This window comes from Glycine soja, chromosome 13 (genome assembly GCF_004193775.1).
Source record: "Glycine soja cultivar W05 chromosome 13, ASM419377v2, whole genome shotgun sequence".
In the NCBI taxonomy this organism is placed as follows: Eukaryota; Viridiplantae; Streptophyta; class Magnoliopsida; order Fabales; family Fabaceae; genus Glycine; species Glycine soja.
The window spans coordinates 16,332,957-16,352,699 of record NC_041014.1 but is presented as its reverse complement, the minus strand read 5'-3'; the positions used below and the strand labels follow the sequence as shown (position 1 = coordinate 16,352,699).

Sequence of the window (19,743 nt, the reverse complement as noted above, 5' to 3'; positions counted from 1 at the left end):
ATCTTACAATGGTGTCCATAAATACTTATCCTATTCTAGCTGCTCCAAAAGGGTGAGCTAATGGTATAAAATGAGCATACTTTGTGTATCTGTCATAAACCACAAAGATAACTGTCATTCCATTAGATTTAGGGAAACTCACAATAAAATCCATTGAAATGGACTTCCAGGCTCTATCTAGGATAGATAATGGCTGAAGCAATCCACCTGGCATTTGTAACAATGGTTTGTTTTTCTAAAAGATATGGAATTCTAGCACCCACTTCCTAACCTCCCTCTACAATCCCTTCCAATAAAATTACTCTTTAATCCTCATATATGTTAGATCGTCCCCTGAATTTCCTCCAGTTACAGTATTGTGGTAGTGACGCAGGATCCTTTCTTTCATTTGTTGATATGCTCCAATTATCACTTTTCCTTTTCTTCTAAGAAATGTGCCATCAAATGTGTATTGCTTGAAAGAACCCTGATTTATCCTTATTTTGTCCATTATCTTCTGTAATTTTGTGTCATTTTTCCATGAATCCTTGGCCTCCATCAGTAACTAAGATGTGACTTGGAAGATTGTTGCTATGCTTCCTTGTTTTTGCCTTGACAGTGCATCAACTACCACATTTTCTTTTCCTTTTTTATACTCAACACTGAAATCCAATCCCATGAGTTTCTCTAATCCCCAATTTTGCATCAAGGTTGTTAGAGGTTGCTCAAGAAGGTGCTTTAATGCTTTTTGATCAATCTTGATTATGAAGTGTTGTCCAAGGAAGTAGTGCTGTCATTTCGTCATTGCAAATAATATAGCATAGAATTCTTTCTCATAGGCTGAGAGTAATTGATACTTTGGGCCCGTGGCTTTGCTAATGTAGGCTATTGGATGGCCTTTTTGAATAAGTACAACATCAATACCTACTCCTGAAGTATCTGTTTCTACTGTGAAAGGTTGACCAAATTCTGGTAAAGCTAATACCAAAGCAGATGTCAAGGCCTTTTTCAATTTAGCAAATGCTGATTCAGTGTCTTCTGTCCATTTGAACTCAATGTCTTTTTGCAGCAATTGTGTAAGTGGATGAGCAAGCTTCCTATAGTTATGAATAAATCTTCTATAGTAGCTTGAGAGACCTAAAAATCCTTTTAATTCTTTGACTGTCTTAGGTCTTGGCCATTGTTGGATTGCCTTAATTTTATCCGGATTTGGATGCACACCTTTGGCAGAAATCAAATGTCCCAAGTAATCGATTTTGGTCTTTCCAAAGCTGCATTTTTTGTAGTTGAGTGCCAAGCTGTGTTCTTGTAATATTTGTAGTGTAGCGTGTAGGCAGTGAATGTGTTCTGACCATGTCTTGGTATAAACCAAGATGTCATCAAAGAAAACCAAAATGAACTTCCTAAGGTGCTCCCTAAAAATATCATTCATCAGGTTTTGAAATGTGGCTGGTGCATTGTTGAGTCCAAAAGGTAACATAACCCACTCATAGTGCCCACTATGGGTTCTAAAGGCAGTTTTATGAATGTCCTCCTTTTCCATTCTGACTTGGTTGTATCCATTTTGTAAGTCAAGTTTAGAAAAGTAACTCGCACCATTTAATTCATCTAATAGATCTTCTATTAAAGGCATATGGAACCTATTCTTTACTATCAAAGCATTTAGTTTTCTAACATCAGTGTAACATCTCCATGAGCCATCTTTCTTTTTAACCAAAACTAATGGCGATGCATAGCAACTTCCACTTTCTCTGATAAACTCAGTGTTGAGTAAAGCCTTAACTTGTCTTTCCATTTCCTCCTTTTAAGTATAAGGATACCTATATGGTATCAAGCATAATGGTTTATCACTAACCAAGGAAATTTTGTGATCATACCATCTTTTGGGGGGCAAAGTTGTGGGCTCATTGAATAGCTGCTGGTATGTCTCTAACAACTGATGTAGTTTAGATTCTTGTTCTTGAGTCAACTTCTGATCCTCCACCGATATCTCATTATAGCAAATTGGTCCTTGCAGTGCTAATAGCATGCTTTGACAATGAGCTAGTTTTAATTTACCTTCCAATTCCATGATGTTCTCTGAAATTTGTTTCACCTTGTAAGCAGACCAGTTTTCCTTGATGTTGAAACTTCATTGTCAGCTAAGCACAATTCCAATTGTTGTCACCTAATGTCTTGAACCACTGCATACCCAGAATTACCCCAAAAATATTGCTAGGCAAAACTAAAAAATCAGCTTGAAAAATATGATCATAAAATCGCCATTCTACCTGAGTATAACTTCTGGTAATAACCATTTGTCTATTAGATGCAACCATAACTAGAAAATTTTTTATGCTTTGAGACTTAAGTCTGAGTGATTTTACCCACTTGGCACTAATGAAGTTGTGTGTACTTCCAATGTCCATTAAGAAAAACACTAGTTGTTTCTTAATTAAGCCTGTCATCTGCAGGGTGTTACCACCAGCTACACCTTGTAATGCATTAAGGGATATATGAACATTTGCATCCCTAATTAAATCTAGACTTTGTTCTACTAATTCAGTTTCTTGCTCTCATTCATATTCAAATGTAAATTCAGTGGTCATTTTATCTTGTGCACTGTGTAACATGCCAATTTTTATAATCTAGATTAAAAAGGATTGTTATTTATACATAAATAGAGTTTTAGAAAAATGATGAAATTTTATACATACATAAATAAATAAGGAGATATAATTATTAATTAAAATAATGATTTGAGAGAAAATAAAAAAGGTATTTTATTTATTTGTTTGATAGAAAATAAAATAGAGTTTGTTTTTATAAAATAAATAAATAAATAAATATAGAGCAAATAATAGGCTGAGTACCCTAGGTATAAATAGTTATGTCAAGTCAGGTGCCTCTTTTTGGCCTCATTTTCGTTTTTCCCCTTCTCCTCTCAAAATCCTTTCTTTTTTCCACAGTCCACCAAACCTGTCTCAGAAAAATGACGATCTTGGACTCGTTCACCGTTGGATCGTCATGAAATTTTAGTATCACGTTAGCAACCCAATTTCTAACATTCTTACCGTTAAGAATTTCAAAATCATATCTGATCTTAGAGGAAAACCCTTTGCATTGTAGCATTTTAATTTCCCGCAGAAACCCAAAACTGTCTCGGTAAAACTACGATCCCGGTTTTGTTAACCGTTGGATTTTTATGAAATTTGGATATTGTGTTCGAAATTCAATTTCGCACACTTCCACCGTTGGGATTTTTGAGATAACATTCGTGGAGGGAGAAAAAGGAATCACATGAAGACAGTACAAGTGGAGGTTTCAATCTCTTCTCCGTCTCTCTGACGTTTGGGAATTCTATCGGAGCAGTCGGAGGAATAACTGAAGGAATCTCAGGGAACCGCTAGAGATGTTACTATCGCTAGCTGAAGACACGTGAGTCCGCTCAAAGGTAAGGGATGAGTTATTCGCAATTGGGGGTTAGAATGAACATGTGTAGGGATCCTTAGAAAACTAAATTTGGGTTTATTTTGGGATGTTTATTGAATTATAATTTTTCCTTTATGATTATAAATACAACATTATTGTGTTCTATGTACCAATTGATGTCCTGATGAGAATTGATTGATAAACTTGAGTGCTCTTGATGTCTTTGTGTTTAACCCATGAATTTGATTAATTGATTTTGATATAATTGTGAGAAACTATTTCAGGGATTTTCCACCCCATGTTGTGATGAAATCTTTTGTATAAATTGTTATGTTGAGGTTATGAAATGATGATTCAAACTGTGATTATGTGATAAATTGAACATGTGACGGATAATGAAATACATGTGTATTGAGATGAGATGTGTGTATTGAGTTGTGAATTATGAACTGTGCAATTACACAATTGTAAGACCCTTTAAGGGCGACGAGTATTGTGATGGGATCCATTGTGGGAACCCGACGAGTTAAAATGATTTGAAAACAATTGAGTAGTTGTGTATATTGCATAGTTCATAGGTAAAGTGAATATGATTAATGAGATGTGATAACATGCTATTTTGAAATTACACCATTGTGATTGAGATCGAGTGTATGTGATAAATTGTGTATGTATGTGATTGAGATGTTGTGTGCATTGAGTATTAACTATACATTGTACAATCTCACGACTATAAGTCCCTTTAAGGGCGACGAGTTAATGCTAAGTCCCTTTAAGGGCGACGAGTTAATGTTAAATCCCTTTTTGGGCGACGAATTAATGTTAAGTCCCTTGAAGGGTGACGAGTTAATGTTAAGTCCCTTTTAGGGCGACGAGTTAAAGTTATTTTGAGAACAATTGAGAAGTCGTGTGTTTTGTACAGTTCATAGATAGAGTCTGTACGTGTGCTAAAATATTTTCTGGGTTGGACCTGAATCAGGAGGGAGAGGCCCTGACGGACTCTTCGGAGTGTAGGCCTTGGGGGTCACACGGTTTGAGTGCTCCTTTAAGTCTATGTTGATCCCAAATGGTTGGAGCATTATCGCAAAACACTGTAACCCTGACTGGTCTCCCTATGATATTACCTAGTGAGAGTGACTTGACTTACTAGTGTGTGGTTTGTCTTGTCATGTACTCCTAGGCGCCCGACGAGGTTTTTCACTGACATGGTACCACATTGCATATAGGCTTGAGTCTTAGCATAACTGTTGCATACGCTTGCTAATTGTTTATTATGAAATTGATGTGTTATTATGTCTTGATCGGAGTGTGTGATTCCTGTGTATTGTGATTGATGATTGAAAAATGTGATTGATGAATGACAAAGTGATGAAATAGTGTGAGATATGCTAAGTAAATTATATTTGGCTACTATATGTTGTGTTGTTTCTCTCTAGTAGTTAGAAATATGATAACTCACTCCCGATTTGCTGTTTGTGTTTGGATCCTGTGATGATCTTGAACTTTGTGTTCGGAGGAGTAGATGAATAGGTGGATGACTATGAAGAATCTCATGCTAGAGGACACGGGAACACCACGCTCTGATAGGATGTGACATTAGTATATAGATTCTATATTAATTGTATGAAACTTAGATGGCCTTCTTTGAGCCGAGATGACTTTATTATTTATTTGGACAAGTTTGAATATGATGTAGAAGAAAGTGAATGTGAGCCTTTTACCCATTTGAAAGGCTTGTATTTAAAAATGTTTTAAAAATACTTTTAATTAATATTTGAATTTTTATTCCTTTATTAATATATATGTGAGGGGTAGAGGGTGTCACACACTGAAAATAGCAGTTAGTTTATCCCATACTTTACATCACTGCTTATGATCCTTATCCCATTTTTCACTACAAAATCTACATAGTCCCTTTGCAATTCGTTCACTAATGTGCTTTCTAGAGTTGAGATTTGTGGATGATACCTTAGAATCTATTGTAAGTGTTGAAACTGTAGGATTCTGAGATTGACTTTGTTGTAAGGTGGTGATTGGATAACTTTTAGTTTGTGGAGATGTAGAAGACCAAGATCTTGTATATCTGACTTGAGATTCAGAACTTACGAATTTTGCTAGTGAGAATTTCTTTGCCATTTCTTAAAGGACCTCCTCTTGTAATCTTGCAATTCGTATAGCTTCTTGAATTGTCTTTGGCCTATGAACCCTTACTGATCTCTCAAGCTCAGGGGTTAAACCAGAGAGAAAGAAACTTAATGCTAAGTCTTCTGTAATTGATACTCAAGCTAACAATGTGTCAAAGTTTTCCAGGTAATCGATCAAAGGGCTATTTTGCTTTAATCTTGCAATTTCGCTATTGGATCATCGAATGCACCCGTATCGAATTTGCTTCCAGCATCGTGAATGATTTGTTGCCAAGAATTCCCTCTGTTATTGCTGTTCTGCATGTAATGCCTTTGCTACGCAAAGGCTTTACCATCCATCGGTAGTAATAACAAACGACTTCTTTGTTCTTCAAGGGTACCCTCCAATTCAAAAAATTATTCTGCTTTTGCTTTCCAATCTCGAAAGTTGGAGCCATCAAAGGACGAAGATGGAATCTGCGCTCTATCAGCTATTGGAAGAACCGTTTCCAGAGTTTCACTATGATGATCTTTGTTGTTCGTGATTTTCTTGCCGGCGTTCATCACTGCGATTGCCACTATGAGGCTTTCGATCAATTTCTGCACCATTTTCAACGTTTTCTACATTGATTCTTGATGATCAGAGAGGTTCTTCTCATAGAATTCCATGCGAGTCTCGAGTTCCTTCGTGGTCACCATCATCATGGAGCTAATCTGATACCAAATGTGACAATTGAGAATAAAATTATCCAATTGAGCCCTTACTCACTCTCTACTACTCTCAAGGCACAAAAGGAACAATTCAGAATTTTATTCATAAATGAATGAGAATGTACATAAGGACGTTTATTTATATCCTCTTATTCTCCTCTTAATTCAGATTTTCCTCTAATTAGTGTTACTTCTATTTTAAGCAACCTATCCCTTACTTTTTTTGTTTTTGACATCTAATAACTAATTATTTTTCTTAAAATAAAAAGACAACTAACTTGCTAATCAAGCCTATAATTTCACTTATTACACTGTGAGATTATAACTTCTCTTAAGGGGGTTGTTTGGAAACTCGTAAAAGCTTCTCTTAACATGTGCTGAACGTCTATTCCTCTACCATTTTCGTGAAAATGTCAGACTTTTGTGCAAGAGTTGCAGAACAAAGTGACAAAGAGAAAGAGAGATCGTCAATGATGCATGCTGGTGTACCCAACTACATCAGGCCTTTCTCATGCCACTGTTGTGGCCTTGGAATTGTATCATTGCCTCGTCGGGATTTCATTTTGATGCTTATTTATGGTGTAGTTTCATTTTCGTTTTTGTTATTTATCTTCTGGGTTGCACCCAAAAAAATTATCTTAAAAATGTATTTTTTTTATAAATTATTAATTTTATAAATATGAATGAATATAAAGTAGAGATACCAGGATCGCATGCACCTATGTAAATTTGGGTGGGACAGTACCATGTATAATAGTAGTCTTTATAGTCACATTTTAAAGAAAGTATCCATATATCCTAGATCAATCACAAGAGTGGCAACTCTAGCATATATTTCATTTCTTATATAAGGACTTGTACAATCGTTTATTTTGTGACCATTGGTTACTAGCAGATTAGCATAGGTGATTGACAATTAGACAGGAACACGAGTTATAGAGAATTTGGGTAATACTAGTGATTGAACTGTTACTTGTGGTGGTCTGAAATCTTGAAAATGATACACTTAAGCATAGTCTTTGTTGATTGATATATTTTCTGACTTAAATTTTCAACTTTATTATTTGTCAAATGATACACTTAAGCAACGAAAACACGTTTTTAGTGATGTTGGGACTATTTTAGGAAAAAAGAATTCGGAATATTAAGTCTTGGTTAATTTAGACACTTTTTTTATGTTTTAAATTATTTACTTTTTCTCCTTATGTCTCCCTTCCGGAATTTCTTTCTTGATAACTTCTTATCTTCTTTTGGGTTAAAAAACTTGTATGCTCATTCTCTTATTCTCCTAATTTGCAATTTGATCCAAAAATAAAGAGGATTGCAATTCTCCTTATTCTTTGAGCCATATAATGTGATAAGAAAACACAAACAGAAAGAAGAAAAATTCTATTTTACCCTATAACAAGTTTGGGAGTTTTGGTGTAGTTGGTTTTTGAACTAATAGTTGTATGAGTTTCCATTTAATGAAATCATGTCATTTTTTTTGCTATTTAGTATGGAAACTTAGATTTTATGCATTTAATGACCCAAAAACTAATTGTAATACCAACCCCTTACAATGAGTACTTACCGTGGTAACTCTCTAATCTGATACTTTTTGTAAACAAATTCTTATCTCTTTTAAGAAAATTAACCGATAACTTTATCTTAAAGTAGAATATCATATGTTCATAGATCCTAATGGATTGACTTCATTTAAGATTTATCATGGTAACAAACGAATTATACATGGCCCGGACTAGGTATTTTCATAAAGCTTGTGATTGTATATGCTACACATAAATAGAAACATTTGGTTGAACAAAATGAGGTGTTTGAGAGTATACTAACCTGTCATCACATACTCAGGGGCTGCATAACCTTGTGTTCCCATTACTTCAGTGGAAACGTGACTTTTATCTCCCACTGGAGCATCTTGCGCAAGCCCAAAGTCAGAAAGTTTTGCATTGTAGTCCTAAAACAGAATGATGTTAAGATGCAGGTAAAGGTGTTTTTTATCTGTTGAAAGTTAGCATAGTAAGCAATGAAACAATATTCAAGTTATTACCTTATCCAATAGGACATTAGATGTCTTGAAATCTCGAAATATTACCGGCCTTGAAACTTCCTCATGCAAAAATGCAAGGGCATTAGCAGCACCAATTGCAATCTTAATTCTGATAGGCCATGTAAGGTGCTTAGTTCCTACTAATACATGGAAATATTACTTGTTAATTTAACGATATATGTCTAGCATATACATATTAATTAACCTAGTTGTTAAGCTAAAAGGTTTGGAAATCCACACCAAAAGAAAATTAAAGGTACATGTGACCTTATCATAAAGGTGAATTCATATGGGATTGTTTCATTGTGTTCATTGAATGAGGACAATATGACAAGGTAATACGAAATTAAATGAAGCACCTATATAATTCAATCCCCTGATTGCATCAGAATCTTTATATTAAGAAATATCAGTAGAATAACAAATTAAAACATCTTCCATATTTAAGGTCAAAGGCCTTAGGAATACATTTACATTTGATTTGAAATCTTCCATTGTATACAAAGCCTATTCAAAATATCATACATTGTTCAGAAATCTTCCATCAGTTTTCTTTTTACAATCATGCACATAGTTTGTATACATTTTGCCACATGATGAAATTACAAGAATATTCAAAGGCTCACAACAAATATGTCTAAACTAGTTAATTGTGAATGCCATTTATTGTTATGCCTACTAAATCAAGATGAAAGACTTTCACCATGCACTACTTATAGGCAACAATGATATTGTAATTTTTGTGAGATTGAAACAATGGAGAAATAAAAGGACGGGATTATTTACAATTAAAAAAAATGTCATTTGAGTAATTTAAAATAAAAAATGACAATAAAAATCTTCAAACCACACAACACTATAAAAAAATTAACTAAATAATGAATTTACTGATATATTCTAATAAAAATTTCTACGAAACAATAAGTTGAATTTAGGACATACTCTTGAACAAATGTTTGTCTAAGCTTGCTCGACACATATACTCATATACTAGCAACCTTTTGTCATCCTTGATGCAATAGCCAATCAATCTAACCAGATTTGGATGATGGAGCTCACTAAGATAATTTATTTCAGTCTGCCATGCATGAAACAATGAAGAGATTCAATATATATGTATATGTATGTATAATGAGCAATATATACAAAGTTATGTAAATCATAATACTTTGTACCAAAATAGTAATGAGCAAAATTAAACACTAACACCTTCCATGGTATCTTGAGATTGTGTAAGCTACTCTTGCCTTTTTAACATTTACTATATTTCCCTTAGAGGACACACATTGTGTTATGTGTCTTTTTGTGAAATAAGGGTGACATTGTAATGTATTTAAGACAATTAAAAGAGATTACTAGAGGAGTTAGAAAGACAAGACATTGTGTGCAATCTTAAGAAATAATAGGATGTGTCAATGTAATTTGCTTAAAAAATGGTGGAAATTAAATAAATAGTTAAAAGATAAAGAAACACAATCAGGGTTAGAATGGTCACATACAAGCCATTCCTTGTGACCCTGAAATCCATTTGGGTTAAGAGTCTTCACTATTACTGGAATTCCCATTCTAGGTCGTGCTACAAAGTTTCCATGCTCATTGACCCAACCTTTCAACACAGTTCCAAACCCTCCCTCACCAAGAACATTCTTAGACTCAAAATTTCTGGTTGCCAACTTCAGATCATTAAAGGTAAATCTTCGAAGGGAAGAAGCTTCAATTATTTTTTGGTTTAAGTTGGTGGATAAGGATCCTTTTGACCTTTTGGTGGATGAGGTTCTTTGAGTATCTGATTGGTGTCTAACCATATCATTTGTAACATTTCTTCCTGTTGATTTATATGGAAAATATAAGATGACAAAGCAAATTTAACGAACATAAAATGTATAAAGCAACAAAGAAAATCCTAAGTTGCCTGTTTTGTAACATATATACATAAATATGTTTGCAAAGAAAAAGTGTTCAGTTAATTTTATTTCACAAGTAATTCTATTAAGATAAGCGTATAGTACATATGTAGATTTGATTGATCATATTTCAACAAAGGATTCAGCTTTTGCATTGTTTTCTTGAAAGAACTTTTGAAAATAAAATATTTTTAAAACTTCATAATTCTCATCTTTTATGTTTCAACTTTTCATTGTTTTCCTTTTCTGGTTAGATATCTAATACGTTTTTTTAGTTTTATTTATGTTCTCGCTAAAGAAATATATAACCTGAAGGATAGAATGTTTATATATATATATATATAAAATCCCAAACGGACATAACATATGATTGACTAATTAATATAGATTTTGATTTAAGGTAAATGGAAACGAGAAAGGTGGAGCAAAGAATAAGATGAGAAAGGGGATGAGAGAGAGAGAAATAAAAGAGAGATAAATAGTAAATATAATTAAAATATAATGTAATAACAAATAAAAAATAGTACTATTTTCTCTTTAAAATAAGTGTCATTATAGGTTATTTTTTATAGAAAAAAAAATTAATAAACAAATGATGATGAAAGAGAATAACGATTTTATAAAATTAACCTTACTAAATTGATAAAAAGGAATGATATTAATATTATATTTAAAAACTAAAAGTGACATTATTAGAAATATTGGTGAAAAATAGATGTTATATTAAAAAGATAAATATGTCACTTATTTTGAGATAATTTTTTCTCTCAAATGTAACACTTATTTTAGGACTTAGAGAGTATCAAATAGACATTTTACTGATGAATATCGGGTTCAATGGCATAAGGAAACATGCACAAGATTGTCACCTTGTGACTTCTATATCAATCCATTAATGTATGAATTACAAAATTTCATATAAGTGTTGATTAAAAAAGATTTTTAATTGAAACAAGAAATCAGCGTAATTCTAAGAATGGTGAGAAAGGGTAGAATAAGTATACCATTAGCTTGGTTGCTTTTTTCGTTGGAGTCTTCACCTTTTGAACCTAAAAGCATACAGCATAGTAAAATCCTAAATTTCTTCCAGAATCTTCGGCCTTATTCATAGGTACCTTGAATAACATCGATGTTTCTCCCTCCCTTAGATCTGTCCATGCTCTCCATATTTTTAATTCTGAACCCTAAAGCATTTGAGATATACACATTTCAGCATAAAATTCTTAAAAACGAAAACAAAAAAGATAAGTGATATCTAGCAACACAATTTGTAGGTGCTTGTGTGAAACAATCTTAATATACTTCAGTGCTTAAATATTTTATATGTGAGTCAATGTTAATTTGTACCTATAATAATAATAATAATAATAATAATAATAATAATAATAATAATAATAATAATAGGGTGATGAAAACTAATGTTAAAAGATTATCTGTGGGAACCATTACTAAGTAAAGTTTTTCATGTTGCTGGGTTGGAGAGATGATTTAAGTTGTAAACAGTAAAAATAAATGATGGTAATATTGAGACTGTTTAGAGAGTAAAAACAAAAGTTGCATAGATAACATAATCTTTTAAACACAATCTTTATTATTGGATACAATTTATTAAAAATTAAGAAATTATGAGTATCACACCTTATTTAAGGCATCTAAATTTTAATTAACGGTAGAAAATATGTTAAAAAGAAGCAGTAAAGGAAGCTGAAACCATGTACACACTCGTCAAAACTCCAAATTCTCAAGCAAATTAAACCAGGAAAATTAATAAATGTTGGCATAAGTTCAGAATTGTAGAAGCAGTAAAAACAATAAATATTTTGGGAAGCAAGAGAGCTTCATCATGAAACCAGCCATAAACTAAACCATTTCAACAGACCCCACATGGTGAAATCGGATTTTGCAACATGTTGATAAAAAGGAAACAAACATGCACACAAAGCTAGAAAAGGACACATCAGAGTTTGTGCTTGTTTACAAAAATAAAGGGAAAGTTAACAAGTGAAAGCTATGGTGAATATTAGAAATGGGTAGAGTTCCGTATATATTGAGGTAAGTAGCAAGTGATTGACTAGCATTACCACACTCTCATTGTCGTGGCAAGAGATGACCAATAACATGTGTCACTTACTCAATGAAAACACCGATTTTCAAAAGAGAGAGATTGACTAGCATTATGCATGAAAAGTAGAAGAGGCACTTGAGGTAACGAAAATAATCAATGAATGTCCTTAGAGAGAACAAATTAAAATTTAAAAAATCATTAAAAAGAACTTAAACAGGTGGTTTTGATTTTTGAACACTGAAACATATTAATTAAGCATGGAATTCTATTAATAATTTAATAAGTTTTGGATAGTTTAACTTGAATTTGTATATATTTTTTATTTGTTCAGTTAATTTAATAATATAATATTTTTATATACTAATAAATTTATGAGGAGAAGATGCATGGTTCCATAGCCCATGACAGAAAAAGTATTTCAACTCAAAGAGCATATAAAGGTAAAAAAAAAAAATAATATCAAACTGAGTTTAATACAGATATACTAAGGATGTTCATGGATAGAGTTGGATTCGATTTCTTCAAATCCATTATCCAATCCAATAAAAAAATAATTTGGATTGGATCCATGAGATATGGTGAATTTGTGTAATTTTTCTATCAAGTGTGAACCGTTCTACTCCGATCAGCGGTGAGTTGATTGGATCAATCGATGTTCAAAAATTAAAAAATATTTTACAATTTAAATTAAAATTAAAAAATTTCTCTTATTGGTTTTAAATGGCATTTTGATATAACTTTTGAATTGTTATGGCCAAATTTGGAAAGGTGGGTGAGTGCAACTTGTTAGTTCCACTACAAGGAAAGAACCAAATAATCATATGTCTACCGTCATTAACAAAACAAGTGACATAAAAAAATGACAGAGATGATGAAAAGCAAAGTAAGTACTCACCCAAGATTGAAGAGGAAGAAAGGAATGCTTTTGCAAGGAGATTTGTTTGTGTCAAGAAAGGAAAACAAGAAAATAAGGAAACTAAAGAATCCTAGATGAGAATGGAAAAGTATTGAGATTTGTTTGTGTTGTGTAGTCATATAGTATAATGTAATTTAATGCGTGTGATTTTTCTCAATTTTAGATTTTTATAAAACATATACAAATAATAAATTAAAGTTAAAGAGAAGTTACTTTATTAAATTTTATTAGAAAAAAATAATAAAATAATGTCAAAAAGTTTGAGCGTTACGAATCAATCGGAAAAGAATCACCAAAAGCAAAATGGTCAACACAACATATAAAAAAAGTATAAGAAATATTAGATGCATTAAAGACACTTGTAAAATCACTTTAAAATTTATTTGGCTTTGATCTTGATTCCTCGTATTTAAGGTGCGTGCGAGAGATGATTTCAAATTACTTGTAGATATTGAGGAATATACTTATCAGAGAAATACTAACCACATTTTTTAACATAGTTATTTAAAAATGAGCCTTATCAAAATTTATTTGGCTTTGAATTCTTTGTGCGTTAATTTGTTGGTAACTTCAACTCATCAAAGCCTCTAGTATTTATAGGTCATCTTTAACAAGTTTCTGTTGTCTTTAAACAAATTGATTTCTTCATTGAAGGATTATGTTTGAAGAAGCATCCATTAAAGCATTTAATACTTGTATTAAATGTACGTCCTCTACATGTTGGAAAACTACTCTCTTTAACATTCTTGAAGCATACTTTAACAGAAAAACTATGTACTTTTACTTAGAGCAAGTTTGTAAAAACACCTGTAGCAGGGCATGACTTTTGAGATGTTTGAGCTCTTACTTCTTAGGATTTCAAGATATCATATGAAGAATATTTTTAAGACAATTCATGCAAAATAAATCTCAGACATAAAATATTAAATGAAATCTTAAATATTTTATTAGAATTTAACATTTATCTACTTTTAATTAAAATTATTGGAGGTCTTAATTCATCTTATGACTCAATAATCCTTTCTGTAGTAAAGAAATTATTATATTTCATATCAACAACCAACTATACCATGAATCGATCCCACATGACGCCAACATCGTGCATCATTCAAGCATACATATATATGAAATTATATTGAAAATTAAAACACAATTGAAGATATTTTACACGTGACACAATTTTTCAAGCAGGTATCATCTTATTTACAAGTAACAAAAATATACAATATATAGCGAGAATAATAGAATTGATAGGTAAGTAGAAAAATAGTGTGATAGTAAATATTAGTAAAAAGAGTATCATATTATTTGTACACACAAAAAATCAAATTTTCACTACACAGGAATTCACGTTCTCACCCTTAGTCCATGGAATCAAATCAATACATAAACAAAATGAGTATGAGAAATTCATTTTCCTAGAAATATAACATGTTTGAGAATCTTTTTTTATTACATTCTAATTTTAATAAACACGGAAAAACATATTTCTATCTTTTTATTTACAAGAATCCCACTGTAAAACAAACGTCCACTTTTTTCAAATCAATAATTGAAACTGAAAATGTGTTCATGAAAATAGTAAAAAATACCAATACTTTAGATCCACATATATACATAAACTTCTCCAAAGGGTAGATTTGTAACTTCAGCAAAAATTGGGAAGCAACATGTCTTACTTTATACAATGCCAGAGTTACAGTTATTTACAACTACAATAAAATAATTTGATTGCAGCTGCTTCTAGCAATAATAATTAAGTCATCTCCTGCATGTATTAATTTGTTTTGATACTGAATTAATTAATTTTTAGCAGCACTACTCTATGAAATGTTTATTCTATTAGGAGTCTACTCTTTTTTAAGATAGACAGCTACTATAAGAAACTTAGGATACAGAGTTAAGAGAGAGAGAAAGAAATCAAAGGCTTTTACTTTTGGTTTGGCAGTAGGTCACATGGATCTTCTTTAGGATTCAGAGTGAAGTAGTTTCGTTTGTCAGATTAAAATTGGCAAAGGTTATATATACTTACAGTGAAATTTCAACACCATCACTAACATTATAGTAACTTTTTTTATTATTATTGTAACTTTATAGAAACATTTTCTTCTTTTTAATTCCCTACCACCTCTTTAGCTTCATCACTCTTCTTGAACTGTGTGCAAACTCATCAGAAATCCTACTTCCCCCAACCCCACTACTACTACTACTACTCTTTGTAAACTCCCAGCTAGATTTGGCTCTTTCTTTCAACCCATATAAAACGACATGCCCTCACTCACTAAAGTCAGCCATGCCCCCTTTTCATTAGCTGACCTTTTCTCCAAAACACCTTTTTCCATGCAATTTTCGGATGACACGATGTCATGATTCCAAAGCAGCAACATGAAATTAAAAAATATACATGTGTGAATAAAGAATGCAAACAGAGAATCCTATTTTTATCCGTGGCCCCATACTACGTGCTAGAGCTGGAAATCCACTTACGGGCACGTACATATATATTAACTATATAGTATATAATATTTTATTTCAACCTAGAAAAAAATAGAATTTATTTTGCATAACACACTAAAGTGCAATTCAATAGGAAAGAAGTTGCAACCAATCAGGCTTGGATCTGATCAATTAGACTAATTCTTTATGATGTGAGGAATCAAGATTTAAATTGCTTTTAAGAAAATTGTATTTTGAATGTGATTGTATTTGAAAGAAGATATTTATGGAGAGAAAGAAAAAGGAAAGAAGAAGTTGCACTACTACTCAAAGTCCACCAACTCCTGATGATCATGACTTAAGTAAATGTGTTCAAACTTTTTATACATCAATCTACATCATAAACATAAATTTGGAAAAACTGGTAGGGAAAAAAAGAAGAAAAAAGAGAAGGTTGAGCTATAAGCCTAATCAATGAACTTTTTAATTACTTTTCATAACTTTTCTTCAACCTCAAATCATTTTATAGTGTCCAAAATCAACAATTTTGGGTTTTTTTTTATTGATTAATGAAACTGGTGTTGCTGATGATCAGGCCAGGGCCAAAAATTCTGCTGCTCATCAATGTTGTGGAACATGTTGCAGAAGCTCTCATCTTGGAGATCTGATCTTGATGAGCATTGGAGGAGTTGAGTTATGCTTGTGGGCTTAAGGGAAGTTGGTAAAAGGGTTTTTCCATTCAGAGAAGAAGACACAGGACTATTCATCACTGGTGTTCTTGAGAGATCCAAATTGATTTCTGAACTGTTGTTGCTGCCATTGCTCCAAGAACCCTCAGTTTCTTTCTTGAGGCTAATTACTGTTCCGGTTTCACTGCAGTCCCTACTTTTTAGAGTTTGTAACTGCAAACACAACAACACCACACAGTGGAAAGTGTAAAACCAAAACTGTTTTTGTTAATGTGTTTCAACCACAGCTTTTCTGGTTCCATGTGAAGGATATCTAATGCAACCTTTTGTCTTTTTTCATAGCTTGCTAGCAACGTGGAATAGTTATAGCACAGAGTTTTCAATGGAAAAAGGAAAGCAAAGATTACTATTAATTCCCAGTTCTCGGTTCTGACACTGTCACACTGACACTTCCCAAGAATGATCAACTCACAATCAACAAAAAGTTAATGAAGGAATCAATTTCTTTAAAATTGGTCACTAAACACATGTGGGATCATCATTACTCAATCAATGATACGGAGTTTTCTTACTAAATAACGAGAAGCACCAAAACTCAGAATAAAATAAAAGAAAAAGGAATCCTCCTATAATTAAAGATATATAAAAGCCTATGTCTCTTGAAACACGAAAATATCAATCAAGTTCATTGTTAAGGGAAAAGGAAGAGCACTAAAACAAATAAGAACATTCAGAAAATATTGCTAACCATAATCCAGTAAATAAAACTATGGTGGAAAAAAATGAAAAAAAAATCGTTGAATAACAAAAGTACTTCATTCAAGATTCAATTTTAATTCAACAAAAGACATTTGGATGTTGGAGTCACGTCAAACTCTATTAATTGGATATTTTGAATCAAGATCAGGATTCAAATGGTACCAAAATTAATCCCTCGAGATCTGAAAAATTCCAACTTCTCATTTCTCCAAAACCATTAATTATTTAGCACGACCCAAAAAAGGAACCTTATCCCTACAAATAAGGTTGATTTCAAGATTCCACAAGCAATGACTGGACACAAGACATGTTTCTAGTATTATTAAAAAGAATAAAACTTAGATGCAGTTCTTTAGATTTATTTCGTATTATTTTTCAATCACAATTAAAGTTTCATTTTCACTGCAGTAACTTCAACAGTAAACTATTATTATTCAGATTACCAAGAGAAAACTCCAATTCTGATAGAACAACGATATATAAAAACATCTAAAGAACTGCATCTAATTGTATATTGTGTTTTAATTTAGCTACACATGGTACCATAAATTAATAAAATTATTACCTCTGCATGTAGTTTCTGGTTCTGAGCCTTGAGGGAGTCATTATCAGCCTTAACAGCTTCAAACAGTTTCTTGAGAACTTCATACTCCTTCTCAAGCTGCTTGGTCTTCCACCTAGCTCTTCTGTTCTGGAACCATATGGAGATCTGCCTTGGCTGAAGTCCCAGGGCCTTGGCCAGCTGCATTTTCCTCTCGGGCTCGAGCTTGTTCCCGAGCTCGAAGCTCTTCTCGAGACCCTTCACCTGCTCCTGACTCAGCCTCTTCTTCTTCTCCCCTAGGAGCTGAGATCCCTCGTCCGATAACTCGTCGTCACCGTGCACCTCATCGCACTTGTTCTTGTGGTTGTTCTTCTCTATGCTGGAAAACGACATTGAACGCTTCATCATAAAACCTCCTGCACCTGCCCCACCCCCTGAAATGAAATCATAGTAATGATACAAAGATATCCACATCTGTTATTTTAAACACCTCATTCACACCTTTTATTTCTCATTATCTCTCTCTTTTTCTATCACATCATACATCTTATCCTTTATTAGGAGTGTCCATTAATATTTTTTCAATATGCCTTCTTCCTTTATCTTGTATTCTTAAAAAAACAATTACTTTTTTTTTATCAGATGTCCCATATTATTTTTACAAAAGAATAATCATTTCCGGGCTAATATTATTTTCAAGATTTCAAGAAATATCCACAACTATGAGTTCAACCTCAACGAAAGAGTTAAGGATCTTTTACTACAATTATCAAGCACCGCAATAACACTGTGATCTCAATTTAGAATCTTGATTACTATATATACATCAAGGTTTCAAATTGTGGTTGTTACCACAGTTTCGTTGCGATTCATGATATTACAGATAAAAACAGTTGATGCAATAGCGTAGAGTGTAAAAAAAAAAAAAAAAACTTTGATGTTATGTCTGAATTCACTGTTACAAACTGGTTTTTAAAGACCTTGACATGCATGGAAAAAATAGTAACTATGAATTGACTTGGAATTACACTTGAAGAGAGGAATGATGGTGAGTGTGTTTTGTTGTGTGTGAGTGTGTGTGTTCTCACCTTGAAAGTGATGAGGTGGGAAAGAGGGGAAGGCGTTGAGGGATGTTGAAGTTGAACGCAGATGGAGCTGGTGGGGGTCATGATCTTCATGGGTTTGGAACATGAAAGTGTGAGAAGGAGGGAAAGCCATGGTAGAAGGAAAGGAAGAAGAAGAGGGAGTTATTCTTGTGGACTTTTGGTAGTAGTAGTGAAGATGATGTTATCATTCATTCATGCAAGGTTTTTGGAGGGTCGCTCACTAATGAAAATTGAAGACTCACTCTTCTCTTTCTCTTTTCTTTCACTACTTTGTGTATGTGTGTTTGTTTGTGATGCAGCGATTTAATTAGGAGGGTGGTGGTGGCGAAAACAGGAGTTTGGCTCTCACTCTCATGGTGACAGAGTTTTCAGAAAGAGGGGATGGTGCTGATGATAGGTATGCAGACCGAAAGACAGCGATTTTTAGGTTGAGAGACAGACAGCGGAGAGAGAAAAATAAATAATAATAATAATAATCATAATAGGTGCAATGCAAATTATGTAATCGTAGTAGTATCATCAAATTCCATATATTACACCTTTCATGGACCCATCCCTATTCTCTCTCACTCTCTTGTTTATGTATGTACAAAGTCTACATCGATGGCAATTATGCGGTTATACATAAATAGTACACATTCTATTCATTTACTTAATTAATTTAAATTATTTATTCTAATTTCATGACTAAATTTTTTTCTCTCTTATATATATATATTATATATATATATATGAAGAATTTTGTATATACAATTAATTTATACATATATATATATATATATATATATATATATATATATATATATATATATATATTACTATATATAAAGAGTTATAAAAAGAATGCGAGATAAAATGAAAGGTACGATTAAAAGAAATATAGGGAGGAGCTACTTACATTTTGAGGGGGGCACCCCCAAATTTTAGAAGTTTCTTTCTTTTTGGTAATGTAAAAAGTTTCTTTGATGTATATTTAAAAACTTAATAATTTTAAGTTAATTATAGTTTTGATTTTCCTATTATGATTAATGTGTGATTTTTTTATCTTCAAGT

At 32.5% G+C, this 19,743-nt stretch overlaps 2 protein-coding genes across 3 annotated transcripts; both read right to left on the bottom strand.

Moving 5' to 3' along the window:
• Positions 1-8,052: 8,052 nt before the first annotated feature.
• Positions 8,053-11,345, bottom strand: LOC114381635 (probable serine/threonine-protein kinase PIX7). The gene is made up of 5 exons (XM_028340887.1): positions 11,294-11,345; positions 9,774-10,099; positions 9,217-9,352; positions 8,275-8,411; positions 8,053-8,181 (listed from the first exon to the last, which is right to left on the bottom strand). The coding sequence occupies exons 1-5, from the start codon at positions 11,343-11,345 to the stop codon at positions 8,053-8,055; spliced, it is 780 nt and encodes a 259-aa protein (XP_028196688.1).
• Positions 11,346-15,922: 4,577 nt separating this feature from the next.
• Positions 15,923-19,190, bottom strand: LOC114381287 (homeobox-leucine zipper protein HAT7-like). 2 transcript variants are annotated; one of them, XM_028340509.1, is made up of 3 exons: positions 18,673-19,190; positions 17,609-18,006; positions 15,923-16,497 (listed from the first exon to the last, which is right to left on the bottom strand). In XM_028340509.1, exons 1-3 carry the CDS (start codon positions 18,800-18,802, stop codon positions 16,162-16,164), a joined length of 864 nt encoding a protein of 287 aa, XP_028196310.1. In that variant the 5' UTR covers positions 18,803-19,190; the 3' UTR covers positions 15,923-16,161. The 2 variants fall into 2 exon arrangements, with proteins under 2 accessions (XP_028196310.1, XP_028196309.1); XM_028340508.1 differs by having other exon boundaries at positions 17,609-18,018; positions 18,673-19,187.
• Positions 19,191-19,743: the final 553 nt, after the last annotated feature.

Bases quoted from the DNA above. Each gene is read 5' to 3' on its own strand.
- LOC114381287 (XM_028340508.1), bottom strand. From the start codon at position 18,802: ATGGCTTTCCCTCCTTCTCACACTTTCATGTTCCAAACCCATGAAGAT. The intron at 18,019-18,672 runs GTGAGAACACAC...ATTTCATTTCAG, and splicing joins CCCACCTCATCACTTTCAAG to GGGGTGGGGCAGGTGCAGGA. The intron at 16,498-17,608 runs GTAATAATTTTA...TTGTGTTTGCAG, and splicing joins ACCAGAAACTACATGCAGAG to TTACAAACTCTAAAAAGTAG.
- LOC114381635 (XM_028340887.1), bottom strand. From the start codon at position 11,345: ATGGAGAGCATGGACAGATCTAAGGGAGGGAGAAACATCGATGTTATT. The intron at 10,100-11,293 runs GTACCTATGAAT...ATAAATCAACAG, and splicing joins AAACATCGATGTTATTCAAG to GAAGAAATGTTACAAATGAT. The intron at 9,353-9,773 runs GTATGTGACCAT...CATGCATGGCAG, and splicing joins AGGGTCACAAGGAATGGCTT to ACTGAAATAAATTATCTTAG.